The sequence below is a fragment of the Halichoerus grypus genome, chromosome 4 (genome assembly GCF_964656455.1).
Source record: "Halichoerus grypus chromosome 4, mHalGry1.hap1.1, whole genome shotgun sequence".
Lineage (NCBI taxonomy): Eukaryota > Metazoa > Chordata > Mammalia > Carnivora > Phocidae > Halichoerus > Halichoerus grypus.
In genome coordinates this window covers 144,576,577-144,598,412 of record NC_135715.1, presented here as the reverse complement: position 1 = coordinate 144,598,412, position 21,836 = coordinate 144,576,577, and the positions used below count along the sequence as shown (strand labels likewise).

The 21,836-nt window shown below is 36.7% G+C and overlaps 1 protein-coding gene across 1 annotated transcript in view; it reads right to left on the bottom strand.

The window, feature by feature from the left end:
• The window catches only part of NUP35 (nucleoporin 35), a 40,114-nt gene that overhangs the window by 4,322 nt on the left and 13,956 nt on the right, over positions 1-21,836 (bottom strand). The window contains exons 5-6 of the mRNA XM_036072867.2: positions 3,640-3,781; positions 660-729 (exon numbers count right to left, since the gene is read on the bottom strand). Coding sequence (XP_035928760.1) covers positions 660-729; positions 3,640-3,781 — 212 coding nt within the window. The remainder of the gene's footprint in view (positions 1-659; positions 730-3,639; positions 3,782-21,836) is intronic.

Here is a 21,836-nt window from a genome sequence, read left to right as displayed (position 1 = left end):
CTCTCTCACTCTCTAACATAAATATATAAATAAAATCTTTAAAAAAAAGAAAAAAAAGGATATGTGGCAAATATTCTGAAAGTAACCTCAAAAGATAATTGTTCCTTATAAATAGGTCTTATTAACACTTGCTGTCAAGTTTTTAAAAATTGTATTCATCAATCTTATTTTCTGTAGGAATTAAAGTAAGTCAATCCCTGGTAACAGAAAAAAGATTTGTTATTTATAACTTGTTATAGGTAAGGTAAGATACTTTTTCAAAAAAGCCCTCTACAAGTTAAAAAAGCCCTAAGAATTCTGTAAATCAGGAACTTCTCTCTTTTCCTTTATCTCCAATAAAACAAGCTCACACTGGAAGACAGTAATATAATATTTGGCGTAATTTTTGTTAAAAGACTGTGAACTATTAAAAAAGAAATGGGGGGGTGGAGCCTGAAATTCTCACTCTCTTATCTTCTCTCTTTATCCCTTTTTATCAACTACTATGCAACTTCTAGCCTTCTAGACTCCAACAGACATATTCAATGAAAACTTAAAAAAAAGAAAGAAAAACTTTTAAGTTTGGAAAAAGCAGACAATATTCAGCAGCAGAGTTTCCCTCAATTTACAGCTTATTTTTCTTCAGACTAAATCTTGAACTGAAATGAAGTAAACCTTACCACATGTTTTAAGATATTCCCATACTGTGCAAATTGTAATAATATATAGGAAGCAGATGCTTGAGGAAACCTGAAAAAAGAGTTGTCCAGTCAACTTTCATAATAAATACAAATGCAAATTACCATACTTATAAGTGTTTCAAGGTAAGTTTCCCATAACAGACCAGAATAATAAGAAATCCCTGACCATTGTTTCCCCCTATATCAGCTAAATCTACCACTGCTTATCACCCAAAAGCAAATATATTAAAGTTAGTTTTGACTCAGCCATTCTTCTCCATCCCCAGATTCCATCTATGAAAACTCTAAAATTCCATTCTCACTGCCATTACCATACCCTTAAGGAAAGAACTATGATGTTGCAGCTCTGCATATATTTTACAAGGGTGTGTGAGCGTGTGTGTGTGTGTGTGTGTGTGTGTGTGAAATACTTAGGTATACTACAGTTATTAAGAGGAAAAGAATTTTAAATTATATACTCATATTATTATACATTGAGCACCTACTGAAAATTCAGAAATTTAGTTCTGAAACAAAAATGAAAAGTCAGTACCAATATCAATGGTATAGAAACATTTAAAAGGATGGTTACCCAGGTTTTAATAGCCAAAAATCTCTGAGAAAATTGTGATTTTTATTTTCTTCTTCAAGTTCTGTATGGTTTAAATATTTTATCAGACACTATTTTTATAGTCCAAACAATAAAGCTATTTTAAATTGAAAATCTGGAGTTTCCTTAACAAGTAACGTCAGTTATCAAGAACCTGGATTAGAACCTAAGGGAAAGAAATCTGAGTCACAAAAATAAATGATAAAGTCCATATATTAAAATGCGTATGAGTAAAATACTGCATTCAGGACTGAAATTTTATTTTATGTTATATATGTTTGGATATAAGATTTGTAACCTCAAAGAAAAGCAACAAATAAGGCAAAGTGCCTACAAAGCAGAGTTGAAGAAAATAAAAATGAAAGAAAAATAATAGTTGCAAGTGAGGGAGGTACTTGAAAAATAAAATGAAATTCTAAGACTCTAGGGACCACTTTGAGTGGAAACATTCCATTATCCTGTAAAAGAACCCCTTAAAATAATGAATAACATTTCATGATGACCCTGAATCAACAGGAAAAAGTTAAATTATCAAAGAAAGAACATACATATTTTAGATGTACTACCCTATAAATGATCAAAATATTTTATCCCTTAGAAGAAAACATTTCAGTTCTTGCAATCAAACTCATATACAGGGTTACTAAAACATAAAACCAACAGAAAATTAATAGGTGGGAAAGTGTATATCTTAAAAATGAAGAAAAAGACTAGCAGAAGAACGTCAAGTAATTTATCTAATTACTGAGGAATCTTAAAAGTGACACCATTACTACTGAGCCCCAAAACAGATTTGGGAGTGGACATCCAAGTTCAAAGGCATAGCCATGTCGTGAGAGAATATGAAAATTTAAACATAAAAAAGAAAAAAACAATCAAGAAGCCATCCAATTGCTATGAATAGGCTTTCTGGAGAATAAGATGATCCCAATTTTTTACCTAAAGAGGATCAATAACACATAGAATCTCTCTGGAAGGTTACACAAAAAACAGGTGGCCAATACTGCCTTAAAGGGGAGAAAAATTGTAGCTGGGGAAAGTAGGAAGGAGTAGTTTTCACTGTAGATTCTTATATATTCCTTTGAATTTTTAAATTTTAAATAAACTGAATATATAAAGTCCACTAACATTTACTGTGCATTGTTCTTCAAGAAGCTCACTTTTTACCCCAAAACTAAATACAGTAAGACCCAATATCAGTATGACATATCACACTTTCAGAAGCAAACCTTATGTAGTACAGTATGAACAATAACAGCTTAAAAATCAAAGGACCTCAGGTTTTTTGCTGACACTTTACTAATAACTAGATGTAAACCTCTGAATAAATCACTTAATCTAAAACCTCAGTTTTCTCATCTGCAGATGATGCAGTATGATCTCCAAAATGCTTTAAAGTACTTTTTTTAATCTAAAAATCTATTCAAAATGCATATAGGGCATGTACAATTTCTATTAATACTCAATATCCTGTAACTATAAAGTACCAACCTTGTGACACAATATGTACATATACAAATGAAATTCAATTTGATAGTTCCAAACTGGTGAAGTCCAATATAAGCAGAGTAATAGGGGCACCTGGGTGGCTTAGTCGGTTAAGCGTCTGCCTTCAGCTCAGGTCATGATCCCGGGAATCCGGAGATCGAGTCCCACATCGGGCTCCCTGCTCAGCAGGGAGTCTGCTTCTCCCTCTGCTCCTCCCCCTGCTCCTCCCCGTACTCGTGCTCTCTCTCTCAAATAAAAAAAAGAAAAAGGGCAGAGTAATAACCACTACAAAGAAAGGAGATTCCTAAGTCTAAAGAGGCAATCCTGTTCCATTATCCAGCAAATATGCTTAAGAGAAAAGAATATGAGAAGTGGCAAACAGATAAATGATTTAAAAAAAACTATATACAAATATTGAACACTAGTTAATAATGTGCATGCTGGGGGCACCTGGGAGGCTCAGTCGGTTAAGTGTCTGACTCTTGATTTCAGCTCAGGTCATGCTCTCAGGGTTGTGAGATGGAGCCCCGCATAGGGCTCTGCCCTGAGCATTGAGCCTACTTAAGATTCTCTTTCCCCTATCCCTCCCGCTCTAAAAAAATAAATAAATAAAATAAAATAAATAATATACATTCTGAAGTGTCAGGGTGATTGATTTGTAGTGATGTGTGCAACTTACTCTGAAATGTACCAACAAAAAAAGATGAATTAATGGAAGATAAAATGAATGTAAGTAAAATATTAACAACTGTAGAAGCCGGTTGGCAGATATATGAGCATTTGCTGTGCAATCCTTTTTTTTTTTTTGGTATGTTTGTTTATTATAAATGCTGGGGATGGGTTTTTTTTTTTTTGGAAAGGTAAATGATTCAGAAACCTTACCCGAACACAGTCACCCAAGTGTCATCGAGATGATCTTCAGAAGTCAGAGAATCTCCTTGAGTATAAAAAGGATCCAACTGTGCAGGAGATAATGTTGTCTTTCGTGGTTGACCAATGTTTGCTGGACTAAACATACTTTGCCCTAGATTAGTATATTTAGTAAGTTAGTTACCAATATAAACATCTTGGTTTATTTTAAATCAAAGATCTCAGTTTTAAATGAAAAAAATACATTAAAAGCTGGCAACTGCAAACATAGTTCAAAATATACAACTGTAATCAAATGATAATTTTATACTACCATATAATTTCAGAGCTCATTAATAATTGAGCATAACTTATGATTTTGCAAAAGTTTTGTTATTATAAATTTGCTAATGTTTTAATTTCCAGTTCAGCCTACACCAGAAGGATTTCCAATCAACCTTAAGGATTTCCATTTGGATTCATCTTCCAAACCTACCACTGTCATCACAGCACCTCTGCCTTAAAAATATGCAATAACTCGTTACCTACAGAAAAATCCAAATGTCTTGGCCTGAACAATATAGTTCCAACCTTGTTTTTTCAATATTCCCCTAAAATGTATCTACCCTAGCTCCTGAGATGTAAATGCAGTGTTCTTTTATTCAGGTCATTTTTATCTGAAATGTCTAATTCTGTTCTTTCTTTGCTTATCCTTCAATAACAGCTACCAATTAGTGAGTACTGCTACATGTCCAAAATGCCAAGCTAAATGCTTTACATGTTCATTTTATTTGAAAGGCACTGTCTTACTGAGACCACACATTTCTGAGAAGCAGAGATTATTCTTTCATCTTCAGAGTAGTAATGATAATGATTCACTCAAACAAAAAATATTTTTTCAGCACTTAAATATGCACCAAGCAGGGGCACCTGGGTGGCTCAGTTGGTTAAGCATCCGACTTTTGATTTCGGCTTAGGTCATGATCTCAGGGTGGTGAGATCAAACCCCATGTCGGGCTGCACGGTGGGCACGGAACCTGCTTGGGATTCTCTTTCCCTATCCCTCAGTCCCTCCCCATCCTAGCTCACGCTCTCTCAAAAAAAAAATGCACTAAAGCATATTCTAGGTATTGAAGATACAGTAATGAACAAGTTAGACCAAAAAACAAAAACAAAAACAAAACAAAACAAAAAACAAAACCCACCTATCTCTAATGGAACTTAAATTCTAGTGGAAGAGAGACAAACAAGTAAATAAAGTATGTTAGAAAACAGAAACTCCCACAGAAAAATAAATAAATAAATAAATAAAGCAGAGAAGGAAGAGAGGAAATGTGTATATATCATACATCGAAGGGTTAAATGAAAAAAAGATTTCACTGAGGTGCCATTAAGCCAAAAACCAAAATCCCAATGGAACTGGAGGATAAAACATGCCAATATCTGAAGAAGTAAATGTTAACTGGAGAAAAAAATCATGTACAAAGGCTGTGAGAAAGGATATGACTGGTGTTTGATGAACAGTAAGAAAACCAGTACTTGCACAGTGAGGAGGGGCATTTGAGGTCAAAACAAGTGTATGAACACAGAGAGGTAACAAGAAATCAGAGGATGAAAAAAAACCTTTGCAACCCACTGTAAATAAAGCCTCTGGCTTTTACCTCAAATGAGGTGGGAAGCCAATGGAAAACTGAGCGAAAGTGACATAACAGGACAAAAATCTTGAAATAATAATGAACAGCAGGCATTTTATTATTTATTGTACCATTTTTTACATGTACAATTTTATTTGATTCTAACAATCTAGGCAATCCAAATTCAAAGTATGAGCTCTTAGGAAGTAATGTAGTTAACACTTGTATTTACTACGGGAGCAGTTCTACAAATGTGCACTGGAGACCCAGAGCTCCCGATGACCCCTCTCATGGGATCAGTCAAGTCAAAATTATTTTCATAGTCATTTTTAAGGTTTCATTTGCCTTTACACTCTCACTCTTTCATGAGTATACAGTGGACCTTTCCAGAGGATACTTAATGCGATTCAATCAATTGAGATTGAATATGGAAGTAGACAGGAGAATTCAGCTATTTCTTAAGCCAGACCTTAAAATTTGAAAAGCACAAAGCAATGTCACTCTTCTCATGAGAATCTTTTCTTATAGAAAGTTATTTTTTACTTTAAAAAAAGGTTACTTATGTTTACATGAAACAAATTACTTTTAAATGAATTAATACATACTGCAAAATATTAATTTCTAATGTAGTAAATATCAACAGCTATAATCCAAAAGCTCTTTGGGCTTCAATTTTTAAGAGTGTATTAAGGACCCAAGAGGTGCCTGAGTGGCTCAGTCAGTTGAGCATCCAACTCTTGATTTCAGCTCAGGTCATGATCTCAGGGTGTTGAGATAGAGCCCTGAGTCAGGATCTGGGCTCAGCAAGAAGTCTGCTTGAGGATTCTCTCTCTCCCTCTGCCCCTTTTCCCATGTTCTCTCTCTCTAAAACAATAAATAAATATATTAAAAAAAAAAAAAAAGAGTATTAAGGACCCTGAAACTAAGAAGTCTGAGAACAACTACAGGGCCTTGTACATGATTCACAATCCATGTTTACTGATTTCTGGAAGCTCTCTGCTCAATACATTTTTTTAATTTTTTTTAAAGATTTTATTTATTTATCCGAGAGACAGAGAGAGAGAGAGAGAGAGAGAAAGAGAGATCACAAGCAGGGGGGTAGAGGGAGAAGCAGACTCCCCACGGAGCAGGGAGCCTGATGCGGGACTGGATCCCAGGACCCTGGGATCATGACCTGAGCTGAAGGCAGACGCTTAACTGACTGAGCCACCCAGGCGCCCCTGCTCAATACATTCTAACTATGTGTCTGCTGTATCTGCTGCCTAGTCATTTGTCCTGAATTCCCAATTGAGTTGAAAATCAACCTAAATCATTTCAAAGTGTTTGTAGTCAGATGGAGCTCTGAAAGTATGCTCTTAAAAAAAATAAATAAAAGGGGGGGGGACAAAGCTACTATGTTAAGTTTTATAAAAGGCCATATACTATATATATTATCCTGATGGGAGATTTACAATTCACATAAAAAACTCTGAAAGATAATATTGAATAAAGAAATATTTTTAACTTTATTCAACCCCAAATCTCCTATAATGCCATTTTACCTTCATAAAACACGTATTTTGGTAAATGCTGATCTTGGGTTGAGTATATCCTATATACCATAAAAATGCTTGATAAATGAAAGAATTTACAGGAACTGCTATTAGGAAATGAATAATAAAGCTATTCAAATCCAAAGCTGAGATGCAAAAAGGGTAACTGAGTTTTCCTATTCATTAACTTCCTATTTATGAATACCAAATGATTTTCTCAGAACCATACAAAAAAAGTTCTCTTACCAAACATATTCAATGACCAGTCACAGTGACACACCGTTAATCCACAACAAAGTACTACCGGAGACTCAAGTTACTCCCCAGCTATAACACTCAAAAGGTCAAACTAAATTTTAAAAAGAATCCTGAACAGCCCTCCAAATTTTATTTTGGGACATCATTATTTTATTTTAGATCCTCATGTTCCAACTGCTAGTGAATTACAAAATATATATATATACATAAATATCTTTAATGTACGGGGGAAAAAGGTACAATATCTTGCTTTTTTGGAAGGCAATATGTGATTGTGTTAGGAAACCAGAAGAGGACTGGATTGGATGGCAGAAGGCTAGTGTTGCTAGCCCTGGACTAATCATTCACCTTGGTAGACAGCATTACGGGAAGATGAGAGGGAAGATAGTAAATGGGTTTGTAGTTAGTTCACATGTAGTTCTATTACTTATTGTCACAACTAGAACAAGTTATTGAACCTCACCTCCTAAATATTACTACAAAAATAAAAACAAAAACAATAAAAATATTAATGATAATTGCTAGCAAGTACTGAGCACTTATACTATATTCAAGGTGCTCTTACAGGTTCTTTCCATGTATTCATATTTAATACTAAAAACAATTCTATGAGATAGAACCTATGTTCTGCATTCTATATATGAGGAACACAAAACACAAACATATATAAAACACCTATCCAACATAATTAAAGATTAACTGAAAGAGCATGTTTAAGAGGTTCAATAAATGTTGGTTTCCATTTTATGAGGCCAGCATTATTCTGACACAAAAGCCAGATTAAGATCAGATGATCATCAATAGATGCAGAAAAAGCTACTGACAAAAATACATCCTCTTATGATAAAAATGCTCAACACTTGGGTATCGGAGGATCCTACCTCAACATACAGGCCATATATGTCAAGCCCACATTTGACATCATACTCAATGGTGAAAGGTGGAAAGTTTTTCCTCTAAAATCAGGAACAAGGGTGCCCACTTACCACTCCTTTTGACATATTAGTGGAAGTCCTAGCCAGAGCAACCAAGCAAGAAAAAAATAAAAAATAAAAAGCATCCAAATTGGAAAGAAAGCTACAAAACTGTTTTTGCGCATAAAATGATTCTCATACATGGAAAATCTTAAAGACTCCATTAAAAAACTTTTAGAACTAATTAATGGATTCAGTAAAGTTGCAAGATACAAAATCACACAGAAATCAGTTGCATTTCTACACCCTAACAACAAAATAAAGAAATAAACAAGACAATCCCCCTTAAAATACCATCAAGAACAATAAAATACATAGGAATAAAATCAACAAAGGAGATGAAAGATTTGTATCCTGAAAACCACAAGACTTTGATGAAAGAAACTGAAGACACAAACAAATGGAAAGATATCCCATGTTCATGGATAGGAAGCATTAATTAATATTGTTAAAGTCCATACTTATCAAAGCCATCTACAAAATCATCAACAAGATGAAAAGGCAACATATGGAATGGAAGAAAATATTTGCAAACCATGTATCTGATAGGGGTTACTCCAAAATATATATAATATAAGGAACTCATACAACTCAACAACAAAAAACCAAATAATTTGTTTAAAAAAAAAAAAAATCAGCAGAGGAACTGAGTAACATTTTTCCAAAGACACACATATAGCCAACAGGTACCAAAAATGGTTCTCAAAATCACTAATCATCAGGGAAATGCAAATCAAAACCACACTGAGGTTTCACCTCACACCTTTTAGAAAGGCTATCATCAGAAAGACAGATGCTAAGTGTTGTCAAGGATTTGAAGAAAAGGAAATCCTTGTACACTGCTGGTGGGAATATAAATTGGTACAGTCACTATGAAAAACTGTACAGAGGTTCCTCAAAAATTACAAATAGCACTACTATATGATCCAGCAATCCCACTTCTGGGTACATATCCAGAGAAAATGGAAACAGGATCTCAAAATGATAACTGCACCCCCATGTTCCTTGCAGCATTAGTCACAACAGCCAAGATACAGAAACAATCAAAGTGTCCCTCAGTGGATGAATGCATAAAGAAGGGGTGATACATATATGTCATGGATGTTTTTCAGCCATGAGAAGGGGGAAATCCTGCCATTTGCAAAACAAGGATAGAACCTGAGGGCATGATGTGCATGCTGTTAAGTGAAAGAAGTCAAAGAAAAGACAAATACTGTATGATCTCACTTTTATGTGGAATGTAAAAAGCCCAACTCAGAGTAAGAGAGTAGTGGTTACTATGGCGCGGGGGCTGCAGAATATGGGGAGATGTTAGTCAAAGGGTACAAACTTATTCATAATATGAATAAGTTCTCGGGAGGTAAAGAACACCATGGTGATTATTGTTAATAATATCGTATTATATACTTGAAAGCTTACACCACAGTCATTCTGTAATATATGTATGTCAAATGAACACACGGTATTCCTTAAACTTAAACAATGTTTTATGTCAACCGTATCTGGAACTTGTAATAAATGTTTCCCTTAGTTATTATATCCCTAAGAATTAACTGTTACTCCAATAATCAAATGGAACAGTGGTAGATAAGAACTCACAAAAGTTAACTTTTAACAATATAGAACTTCAATATAAATGATGTACTTGGTACAATTACTCTTTTACACTGAAGGCACAAATATATTCAGAGTCAAGTCTAAAAGACTTCCACAAATGATGTCCAACTCTTGCCTCCAGATGGTACCAAACCAAAACTATACTCTCAACAGGATCAAAAGTTAAAGGTACCAATTAAGTAAAAACTATAATGCAACCATGTGATTCTAACTAAAGAGAAAAAAAATATGGTCACCTAAAGATTTGAAAATTCTTAACTCTTTGTATGCTATACAACTTGAATCCATATACTTCATTTGGACTCAAATTTAGAAACCCACAATTAATCTAATTTAACCTAGTAACACAGCCTTTCTTTCCGAAAAATATGTTTCAGATCACCTCAAATCTATAGGCATTATTAAAGCATCTATTTAATTCAGAACACTATCTTAAGACACTACTAGAAAACAAGGTAAGATGCTCAAGACTGACTGCTTATGTTCTGTCATCAAGTAACCAGGTTAACAAAAACAGCTCAGCAGCCAGAAAGCTTGAAAAATGAATATTCAAGTATTTTTTATAAAAGCAATCAAACAAGTGAAGATATGCAATCATTATTAACTCTAAAGAAAATGAAAAGGTATACAAGAAGGAAATGGAATCTCAGTATATTACATGGGTCAGTCTTACAGATTTATCTTTTAAAACCAAATTCATGCTTAAGAAAGAGACAATACAATTTGTTGAAAAAAGTCAAACCGCATACATGATATAATACATTTAACAATTATTCTTTTTCCTCATCATCACAGATGCATTTAATAAGTACAACACATTTTTAAAATGAAGACAATTTAAAATGGAACATGCTACTTGACAATTGTCTGCTTATCAACTAACTTATCAACTATCCCTTTAGGAAATAAGCAAAAGCACACAAAAGATACTCTTAAATAAATTTAGTTCTTACTACAAAGACATGCCTTTAACATACAAAAGATAGTAAAAGGCATTTTAGTATAAAATCTGAAGCCAATTCCAATTTTTTATGTTGTGTATTACCATTAAAAAGGTTCAATTTAGTAATGCTACATCATGAATAACCTTCAAGCAAGAAATTAAATGAAGGCTCAAAATGAGACAACCATTATGACCTTTAAAAATAAAACAAATCAAAATTAAGTCTCAAACAAATAAGCAATCTAATTTTTGCCCTGTCAACTACTCTGAAAAATGTAATTACTTATACATAATCTAAAACTATTTACATAAGTTTAGCATAATTACCCCCCACCTTGTTAATGTTTAATTGCTCCACTGATTTTACTTCCTTTCAATCAGACTTCTGGTACCCACATGCTAAGCTTTGTAAGATGAAAATAAAGTATACCTATCAAACCACATCAAATTGGACTGTAATGTGTCTCCCTTGGTAAATCACTATTCAAACACTCTTCATAAGATCAAATTAAAGTAGAGGGCAAAAGACCTTATTACCCTTTATGAAATGTCTTCAATTAAGGAAAAGATTCAATTATTTCAAAATAGGCCACTAACATCAATGAAAACAAGAGATAAAAAGAGTGGTAAATTTTAAACAGATACATGGCATATGAAACTTGGGAAAAAGAGATTTCTGGCAGTGTTGTTACCTTCTTACCATGAAACAAAGTAGCATAATGTGTACTAAAGAATTTGGCCTCAGACCAAAGAGAGGTCTGGCCTTTGTTGAGGTTTCTGGAGGTAACCTCTAAACCCTAGTTATTTTCCCAGAGACAGGAGTGTTTTTGTTATTCACACACACCCCTCAAGGGCACTTGATAGTTTATGCTCAGGCTGGGGGCAGATCACACCATAAAGACCAACCATGGGATTCTGGTTGGAGCTTTGAGCCATATGCTATCATCCCACCTGTAGGCAGAGGAGGGGACTGGAGACTGATCTTAGCCATCTGATCAATGACTCAATCAATCATGTTTATGTAATGAAACTCCAATAAAAACTGGACATGAAGGCTTCAGTAATCTTGCCTAGCTGGCAATACTGCATGTATAAGCACCACATAACAATGCTGGGAGAGTAACACGTCATGGAAGCTTCATGTTTGGAACTCGCCTAAATTTCGCCCTATGCATGTTTCTTTGGCTCTAATTTATACTGTTTTGCTATAATAAAACCGTAACCTTAAACATAGCACTTTCAGTGGGTTCTGAGTCTTTCTGATGAATTATCAAACCTTAAGAGTAGGTTTGAGAAATCCCTGCATTTGTAGTCAATTGGTCTGAATGGAGAGCAGCCTTGGGGACCTCCAAATCTGCAAGTGGCATCTGAAGTAAGGGCAATCTTGGGGGGGAATGTTTCCTCAGACTTTTCAGATAAGAAACTCATTGTACCAAGAGTATATTGAACAATGGATATAACAACACCCAATCAAACATGGCGAACTGAACACTTGTATTCATCTCTAAGCCCGGTCAGACACCCAATGACAGTCATTCTAGAAAGTCTCAGGTTGAGAATACAGGAACTGTGGAAGGTGTGAAAGAGGATGCTGGCTGAAATCAAGGAAAACTTGTTTAAAGTGTATATAAAAAGGAATGATATGGCAGGGCCTTCCTTATCTTAGGCAGCCAGAGGACTACCCTTCAGTCACTCCACCCCCAAGAGACCAAGAATTCAGTATCTGAGGAAAGGGAACCTTACTGGCTCAGGACCCAGTGAGTCCAATCACAGTAGAGAACTGTATGGAAACTAAGTGAAAGTCTGCATATTGAAAAGGAGACTTCTCCCTTTTCTATATTTAGAATACCTGCTTAGACATAAAGATTGAATGTAAAGAACTCTTCTTTGGGAAATTAAATTCGAAGGAAAAAAAGACCTACATATGCTGAAATCAGAGATTTTCCCAACAAAAATCTAGCTGACTGTTCATTCCTCTTACAGTAAAGCCCAGTAAGAGACAAAACAGCCACTAATTTCCACTCTCCAGCCAATGTTGATCCACATACATGCACAGATTCCAAGTACCTTTTTAGTGTCTCATTCAATTAAATACACCCCCACCAAGAAAGAAAGAATACTGGAAAAAAAAAAAAAAAAGAGAGAGAGAGAGAAATAAGAACTAGAAGGAAAAAGGTAATATGAGCAGGAATAAAAAAAAAAAACATTAATCTCACTGGTAAGATAGTTTACCCATAAAACAAGAAAAGGATATTATGTTTTTAAGTATATTTAGAGAACTACAACAACAAAAATGTTCTTGGAAATTTAAAATGGCAAAATAAAAAATTATTACGAGAGTTGGAAACTGAGGTTAAAGATATGTCCTAGAAAGTAGAATACATATATAAAAGACAATGTAAGGGAGAAAAAGGAGAAAATTAGAAATCTCTGCAGAGCTCACAAACAAAAGGAATTCCAGAAAAAGGAAACAAAAAAACGTAAGAGCAATTATGAAACAAATTCAGGGAAATTTCCCAGAACTGTAGGTAAGTGTCTTGATTTAAAGGATCTATCCATTAATTCCCCAGGAAAACAATGAAAAAGTCCCACACCAAGGCACAGCTGTGAAATTGAGAACAAAACCATAGAGAGATCTTAAATTTTTCAAAACCAGGCCACATACAAAGCCTAAGAAATCATCACCACACGTGATTTCCACAAAACACTAGAAGCTTGAAGACAATGGAATGATGCCTCCAAAATTCTGAACCAAAATACTATACCGAGCCAAATTAGCAATACAATGTGAGGACAGAAAAAAAAGCATTTCAGATATGAGGTCTTAAATTTCATTTCCCTCACAAGCTTTCTTAGAAAGCTACTCAAATATGTTCCTCACCAAAATGAGGAAATAAAATAAGAAAGAAGCATATCATCTAGGGAAAATAGCTCAAATCTAGAAATTTGCTAAGGCAAGTCCTAAGATGGTAACTGTATACCATGCTGAAACAGGAAACAGCCAAAAGAGAGGTTAAGAGAGAAGTTCTCAGTTTAAAGCAAAACAAAAAAGTATTTGAAACTATCTTTGAGCATTTTTAAAAAGATATGTATCTTAGCAACAACATTTGCTTAAAATAAAGGGAGCAGATGGCACAGAGAAAATCAGACAAACAGGAAAAAAACAATTATTAACTTAAAGAGAAATAAAAATTTTAGAGAAAGGATAAATTACACTATTTGGTTCAGCATAAAAAAGTGTTTATATAGTTGCAAACACTGACAAAGGAATAAAGTCTGATATAATTATATTCAGTAATGTAGGGGAGAGAAGATAGATTATCTCCAATTACCTTAAGATAAATATACCAATATTGAAAACTGAAAATCATTTAGCAACATAATCACATATGGCTGACTGAGTAATGGACCTCCAACATGACTACATCCTAATACTTGGAACCTGTGAATATTTACTTTATATGGCAAAAGGGACTCTGCAGATATAATTAACAATCTTGAAATGGGAAGATTATCCAAGATTATTCAGGTGGGACCCCAATATATCCATGAGTGCCCTTACAAAAGGGAAAGGGAGGGAGATTTTAACTATAGAGAGGTGATGTGATGATGGAAACAGAGACTGGAGAGATACACTTGAAGATAAAAGGCACCACAAACCATAGAATACAGGTAACTGCTAGAAGCTGGGAGGAAGAAAAAAAAAAAGAAAATGGATTCTCCCCAGAACCTCCAGAAGAAACTGGTCCTATCAACACTCTGATGTGAGCCCAGTGATTCTGGACTTCTGACTTCTAGAACTGAAAGAGAATAAATAGAGTTATTTTAAGCCACTAAATTTGTGGTAATTTGTTACAGCAGCAATAGAAAACTAATACAGCATCTCAATTAGATAAATGGAGGTAAATTCCAAAAGGAATACCTCTAAGATCTGGACTGGTTGGTTCTGGAGGAATAAAGCTAAAGAATGCTGCACTTCATTATAAGTATTTAAGTACTGTTTGATTTTTAAAAACTATCTGCTTTTACTGTTTTGACTAAAATATAAAATATTATCTGTACCACAACTAGATGCCACCCAATGGTACTATGGTTAGTCTGGCATGAGAGTAAATAAATTTTGAGGACTAATTTTTAAAAAGTCAATATGGTAGGCAGAAAATGGTCTCCCAAAGATGCCCACATCCTAATATCCAGAAACTGTGAGTACATTACATTACATGGTAAAAAGAAATAAGGGATGCAGATGGAATTAAGACTGCTAACCAGCTGATCTTAAATGAGAAGATTATCCTGGATTAACCTAGTAGGTCCACATAATCACAAGGTTCCTTAAATGGGGAAGGAAAAGAGTGATATAAAAAAGGTCCAACTGGCTAGCACAGGCTTCAAAGATGGTAGGGAACCACAAGCCAAGTAATATGGACAACTCTAGAAGCTGGAAAAGAGAGAGAGAGAGAAAAAAAAAAAAAGATTTACCCCTAGAACCTCCAGAAAAGAATACAGAAAAGAAAAAGAACCTACCAATGCCTTGATTTTAGCACACAGAGACATATTTTAGACTTCTGACCTCCAGAATTTTTATATAATAAATCTGAGTTGTTTTAAGCCATAAATCTGTGGTAATTTGTTTCAGTAGTATCCAAAACAAACGCAAACCTAGAATAAGATTACGGTTTATTCTAATTATATATATGTGTGTGTATATATATATATTTTTTAAGATTTTTATTTTATTTTATTTATTTGACAGACAGAGAAACAGCAGGGAGAGCAGCAGGGGGAGAAGCAGGCTCCCCGCTGAGCAGGGAGCCCAATGCGGGGCTCAATCCGAGAACCCTGGGATCAGGACCTGAGCCAAAGGCAGATGCTTAAACGACTGAGCCACCCAGGCGCCCGTAATTATATTTTTTAAACACTATGCCATGCCAAGTTGCACACAAATACTCCAATCCTCTTTTTGGTATTGGGATGTCACTGCCTCAAAACATTATATACATATATATTGGTTTCCTGTGTCTCCTATAACAAATTACCACACACTGGGTGGCTTAAAACAAAAGAAATTTATTCTCTCACAGTTCTGGAGGCCAAAAGTCCAAGATAGATCAAATTTTCAGCAGGGTCAAGAGAGGAGGGAAAAATGGCAGAGGAGTAGGGGACCCTATTTCAACTGGTCCCCGGAATTGAGCTGGATATCTACCAGAACACTCTGCGCACCCACGAAACCAGCCTGAGATGTAAGAAGATCTGGATCTCTACAAACAGAATATTGCAGGCGGTTGGTTTTGAGGTACGAAGTGGGGAGCCATGATTCCAGAGGCAGATATCGGAGGATAAACGGCAGCGGGAGGGTGTCTGGCCATGGGGATCCTACACCGCCGGTGAGCGACGGCCTCACGCGCTGCAGACGGGGTGCAGACTCGCAGACCGGTAGCGGCGGGGAAAGGACTTTAGGGCAGCCCCCGGGGTGGAAACCCGGAGTGGCGGGGTCGCGCGGGGGAACTGCAGCCCCCGGGATGGAAACCCTGAGCTGCGGGGTCGCGCACATGCGAATTGGGAATGGCTGGCAGTTTTAGAAGCACAAAGGACAGAGACGTGCCCTGACCTGGAGGCAGGACTGGGAGCGCTGCAGAGGGGCGCACAACCCAGGACGCTGAAGTTTATAGCAGCACGGACAGAAACGGAGACAGTGTGGCCTGGAGAGCTCACTGAAGAACAAACTGCGATCTCTCTGCTCTGAGGCAGAGGGTTGGAAATGGTCTCTTCTGCTCTGACTCACGGAAGAGACGCAGAAAGCCGCCAGAGAACAAAAGCCCCAAAGACTGATTCCCACTGAGCCCATCCCCCGCCACAGGGGGGCAGGGCAACACCGCCCAAACAGGGTTGCCTGAGTAACAGTGCGGCAGGCCCCTGCCGCAGAAGACAGGCTGGGAAAACAAGAGGCCAGCAACCCTAAGGTCCCAAGAAAACAGGTGCATCTTGCTTGGGTTCTGGTCAATAATTTGGACTCTATACATTTCCTCAAACACCCATCAACAGAATGACTAGGAGGAGGAGCCCCCAAAATAGAAAAGTCTCAGAGATTATGACTTATGCTGCAGATTTACAAATGGATGCAGATATAACCAAGATGTCAGACATGGAATTCAGGCTGGCAATTGTGAAGACAATGGCTAGAATGGAGAAATCAATTAATTGGCAACATAGAGTCTCTAAGGGCAGAAATGAAAGGTGAATTGGCAGAACTTAAAAATGCTATCAATGAGATCCAATCCAACCTAGATAATCTAACAGCTAGGGTAACTGAGGCAGAAGAGCAAATAAGCGACCTGGAAGACAATATAATAGATCAAAAGGGAAAAGAGGAGGCCAGGGAAAAACAACTCAGAATCCATGAAAATAGAATCAGAGAAATAAGTGACACCATGAAGTGTTCCAATGTCAGAATAATTGGAATTCCGGAGGGAGTGGATAGAGAGAGAGGACTAGAAGATGTATTTGAGCAAATCGTAGCTGAGAACTTCCCTAATCTGGGCAATGAAACAAACATTCGAGTCCTAGAGGCAGAGAGGACCCCTCCTAAGATCAAGGAAAACAGGCCAACACCCCGGCATGTAACAGTAAAACTTGCAAATCTTAGAACCAAGGAAACCATCTTAAGGGCAGTTAGGGGGAAGAGATTCCTTACGTACAGAGGGAGGAACAAATCAATTAATGGCAACATAGAGTCTCTAAGGGCAGAAATAAAAGGTGAATAGGCAGAACTTAAAAATGCTATCAATGAGAATAACGTCAGACCTATCCACAGAGACATGGCAAGACATATGCAGGGTACTAAATGAGAAGAACATGCAGCCAAGAATACTTTATCCGGCAAGGCTTTCGTTTAGAATGGACGGAGAGATGCAGAGCTTCCACGACTGGCAGAAACTGAAAGAATATGTGACCACTAAGCCGGCCCTGCAAGAAATATTAAGGGGTGTTTTATAAAAGGAGAAAGACCCCAAGAGTGATATACAACAGAAATTTACAAGGACAATCTATAAAAACAATGTCTTCACAGGCAACATGATGACAATTCATTCATATCTTTCAATAATCACTCTCAACGTGAATGGCCTAAACGCTCCCATAAAACGGCACAGGGTTGCAGATTGGATAAAAAGACAGGACCCATCCATATGCTGTCTACAAGAGACTCATTTTGAACCTAAAGATACATCCAGACTGAAAGTGAAGGGATGGAGATCCATCTTCCATGCCAGCGGACCTCAAAAGAAAGCTGGCGTAGCAATTGTTATATCAGACAAATTAGATTTTAAACTAAAGTCTGTAATAAGAGACACAGAAGGACACTATATCATTCTTAAAGGGTCTATCCAACAAGAAGATCTAACAATTGTAAATATCTATGCCCCCAACATGGGAGCAGCCATCTACATAAGCCAACTGTTAACCAAAATAAAGAGTCATATTGATAACAATACGTTAATTGTAGGAGACCTCAATACTCCACTCTCAGCAATGGACAGATCATCTAAACAGAAAATCAACAAGGAAACAAGAGCTCTGAATGATACATTGGACCAGATGGACCTCATAGATATTTACAGAACATTCCACCCTAAAACAACAGAATACTCATTCTTCTCGAGCGCACATGGAACTTTCTCCAGAATAGACCACATACTGGGTCACAAATCAGGTCTCAACCGATACCAAAAGATTGAGATTATTCCCTGCATATTCTCAGACCACAATGCTCTAAAACTGGAACTCAATCACAAGAAAAAATTTGGCAGAAATTCAAACACTTGGAAGCTAAAGACCACTCTGCTCAAGAATGTTTGGGTCAACCAGGAAATCAAAGAAGAACTTAAACAATTCATGGAAATCAATGAGAACGAAAACACATCGGTCCAAAACCTATGGGATACTGCAAAGGCGGTCCTAAGGGGGAAATACATAGCCATCCAAGCCTCACTCAAAAAAATAGAAAAATCCCGAATTCACCAACTAACTCTACACCTTAAAGAACTAGAGAAAAAGCAACAAACGATGCCTAAGCCATGCATTAGAAGAGAAATAATTTAAAAAATTAGAGCAGAAATCAATGAATTAGAAACCAGAAACACAGTGGATCAGATCAACGAAACTAGAAGTTGGTTCTTTGAAAGAATTAAGATCGACAAACCACTGGCCAGACTTGTCCAAAAGAAAAGAGAAAGGACCCAAATTAATAAAATTATGAATGAAAGGGGAGAGATCACGATTAACACCAAGGAAATAGAAACTATTATTAGAAATTATTATCAACAACTATATGCCAAAAAACTGAGCAATCTGGATGAAATGGAGGCCTTCCTGGAAACCTATAAGCTGCCAAGACTGAAACAGGAAGAAATTAACAACCTGAATAGGCCAATAACCAGTAACGAGATTGAAGCAGTGATCAAAAACCTCCCAAAAAACAAGAGTCCAGGGCCTGATGGATTCCCTGGGGAATTCTACCAAACATTCAAAGAAATAATACCTATTCTACTGAAGCTGTTTCAAAAAATAGAAACAGAAGGAAAGCTTCCAGACTCATTCTATGAGGCCAGCATTACCTTAATCCCCGAACCAGGCAAAGACCCCATCAAAAAGGAGAATTTCAGACCAATATCCCTGATGAATATGGATTCCAAAATCCTCAACAAAATCCTAGCTAATAGGATCCAACAATACATTAAAAGGATCATCCACCACGACCAAGTGGGATTTATCCCCGGGATGCAAGGGTGGTTCAACATTCGCAAATAATCAATGTGATAGAACACATTAGTAAGAGGAGGGAGAAGAACCATATGGTCCTCTCAATTGATGCAGAAAAAGCATTTGACAAAATACAACATCCTTTCCTGATTAAAACTCTTCAGAGTATAGGGATAGAGGGAACATTCCTCAAGTTCATAAAATCCATCTATGAAAAACCCACAGCGAATATCATCCTCAATGGGGAAAACCTGAGAGCCTTTCCCTTAAGATCAGGAACACGACAAGGATGCCCACCCTCGCCACTATTGTTCAACATAGTACTAGAAGTCCTAGCAACAGCAATCAGACAACAAAAAGAAATAAAAGGTATTCAAATTGGCAAAGAAGAAGTCAAACTCTCTCTTTTCACAGATGACATGATACTTTATGTGGAAAACCCAAAAGACTCCACCCCCAAATTACTAGAACTCATACAGCAATTCAGTAATGTGGCAGGATACAAAATCAATGCATAGAAATCAGTTGCTTTCTTATACACTAACAATGCAACTGTAGTAAGAGAAATTAGAGAAACGATTCCATTTACAACAGCACCAAAAACCATAAGATACCTTGGAATAAACCTAACCAAAGAGGTAAAGGATCTATACTCTAGGATCTACAAAACACTCATGAAAGAAATTGAAGAAGACACAAAAAGATGGAAAAATATTCCATGCTCATGGATCGGAAGAATAAACATTGTTAAAATGTCTATGCTACCCAGAGCAATCTATACCTTCAATGCCATCCCAATCAAAATTCCAATGACATTTTTCAAAGTGCTGGAACAAACAATCCTAAAATTTGTATGGGATCAGAAAAGACTCCGAATCGCCAAGGAAATGTTGAAAAAGAAAAACAAAGCTGGGGGCCTCACGTTGCCCGATTTCAAGCTATATTACAAAGCTGTGATCACCAAGACAGCATGGTACTGGCACAAAAACAGACATATAGACCAATGGAACAGAATAGAGAACCCAGGTATGGACCCTCAACTCTACGGTCAAATAATCTTTGACAAAGCAGGAAAAAACATGCAATGGAAAAAAGACAGTCTCTTCAATAAATGGTGCTGGGAAAATTGGACAGCCACATGCAGAAGAATGAAACTCGACCATTCTCTAACACCATTCACAAAGATAAAACTCAAAGTGGATGAAAGACCTCAATGTGAGACAGGAATCCATCAAAATCCTAGAGGAGAACATAGGCAGTAACCTCTTTGACATCGGCCACAGCAACTTCTTTCAAGATACATCTCCAAAAGCTAGTGAAACAAAAGCAAAAATGAACTTTTGGGACTTCATCAAGATAAAAAGCTTCTGCACAGCAAAGGAAACAGTCAACAAAACAAAGAGGCAACCCACAGAATGGGAGAAGATATTTGCAAATGACACTACAGATAAAGGGCTGGTATCCAAGATCTATAAAGAACTCAAACTCAACACCCAAAAAACAAATAATCAAGTCAAAAAGTGGGCAGAAGATATGAAAAGACACTTCTCTGAAGAAGACATACAAATGGCTAACAGACACATGAAAAAATGTTCATCATCATTAGCCATCAGGGAAATCCAAATCAAAACCACACTGAGATACCACCTTACACCAGTTAGAATGGCAAAAATGGACAGGGAAAGAAACAACAAATGTTGGAGAGGTTGTGGAGAAAGGGGAACCCTCTTACACTGTTGGTGGGAATGCAAGCTGGTACAGCCACTTTGGAAAACAGTGTGGAGGTTCCTCAAAAATTTAAAAACAGAGCTACCCTATGACCCAGCAATTGCACTACTGGGTATTTACCCCAAAGACACAGATGTAGTGAAAAGAAGGGCCACATGCACCCCAATGTTCATAGCAGCAATGTCTGCAGTAGCCAAACTGTGGAAAGAGCTGAGATGCCCTTCAACAGATGAATGGATAAAGACGATGTGGTCCATATATACAATGGAATATTACTCAGCCATCAGAAAGGATGAATACCCAACTTTTACATGAACATGGATGGGACTGGAGGAGATTATGCTAAGTGAAATAAGTCAGGCAGAGAAAGTCAATTATCATATGGTTTCACTTATTTGTGGAACATAAGGAATAGCATGGAGGACATTAGGAGAAGGAAGGGAAAAATGGGGGGGAATTGGAGGGAGAGATGAACCATGAGAGACTATGGACTCTGAGAGACAAACAGGGTTTTAGACGGGAGGGGGGAGGGGGGATTGGTTAGGCCGGTGATGGGTATTAAGGAGGGCACATACTGCATGGAGCACTGGGTATTATATGAAAACAATGGATCATGGATCACCACATCAAAAACCAATGATGTATTGTATGGTGACTAACATAACATAATAAAATTAAAAAAAAAAAAATTTTTTTCAGCAGGGTCAAATGTATGCCAAAGGCACGAAGAGAAAACCCACTGCTTGCCTCTCCTAGCTTCTGGTTACTACTGCTGGCAAGTTTTGTT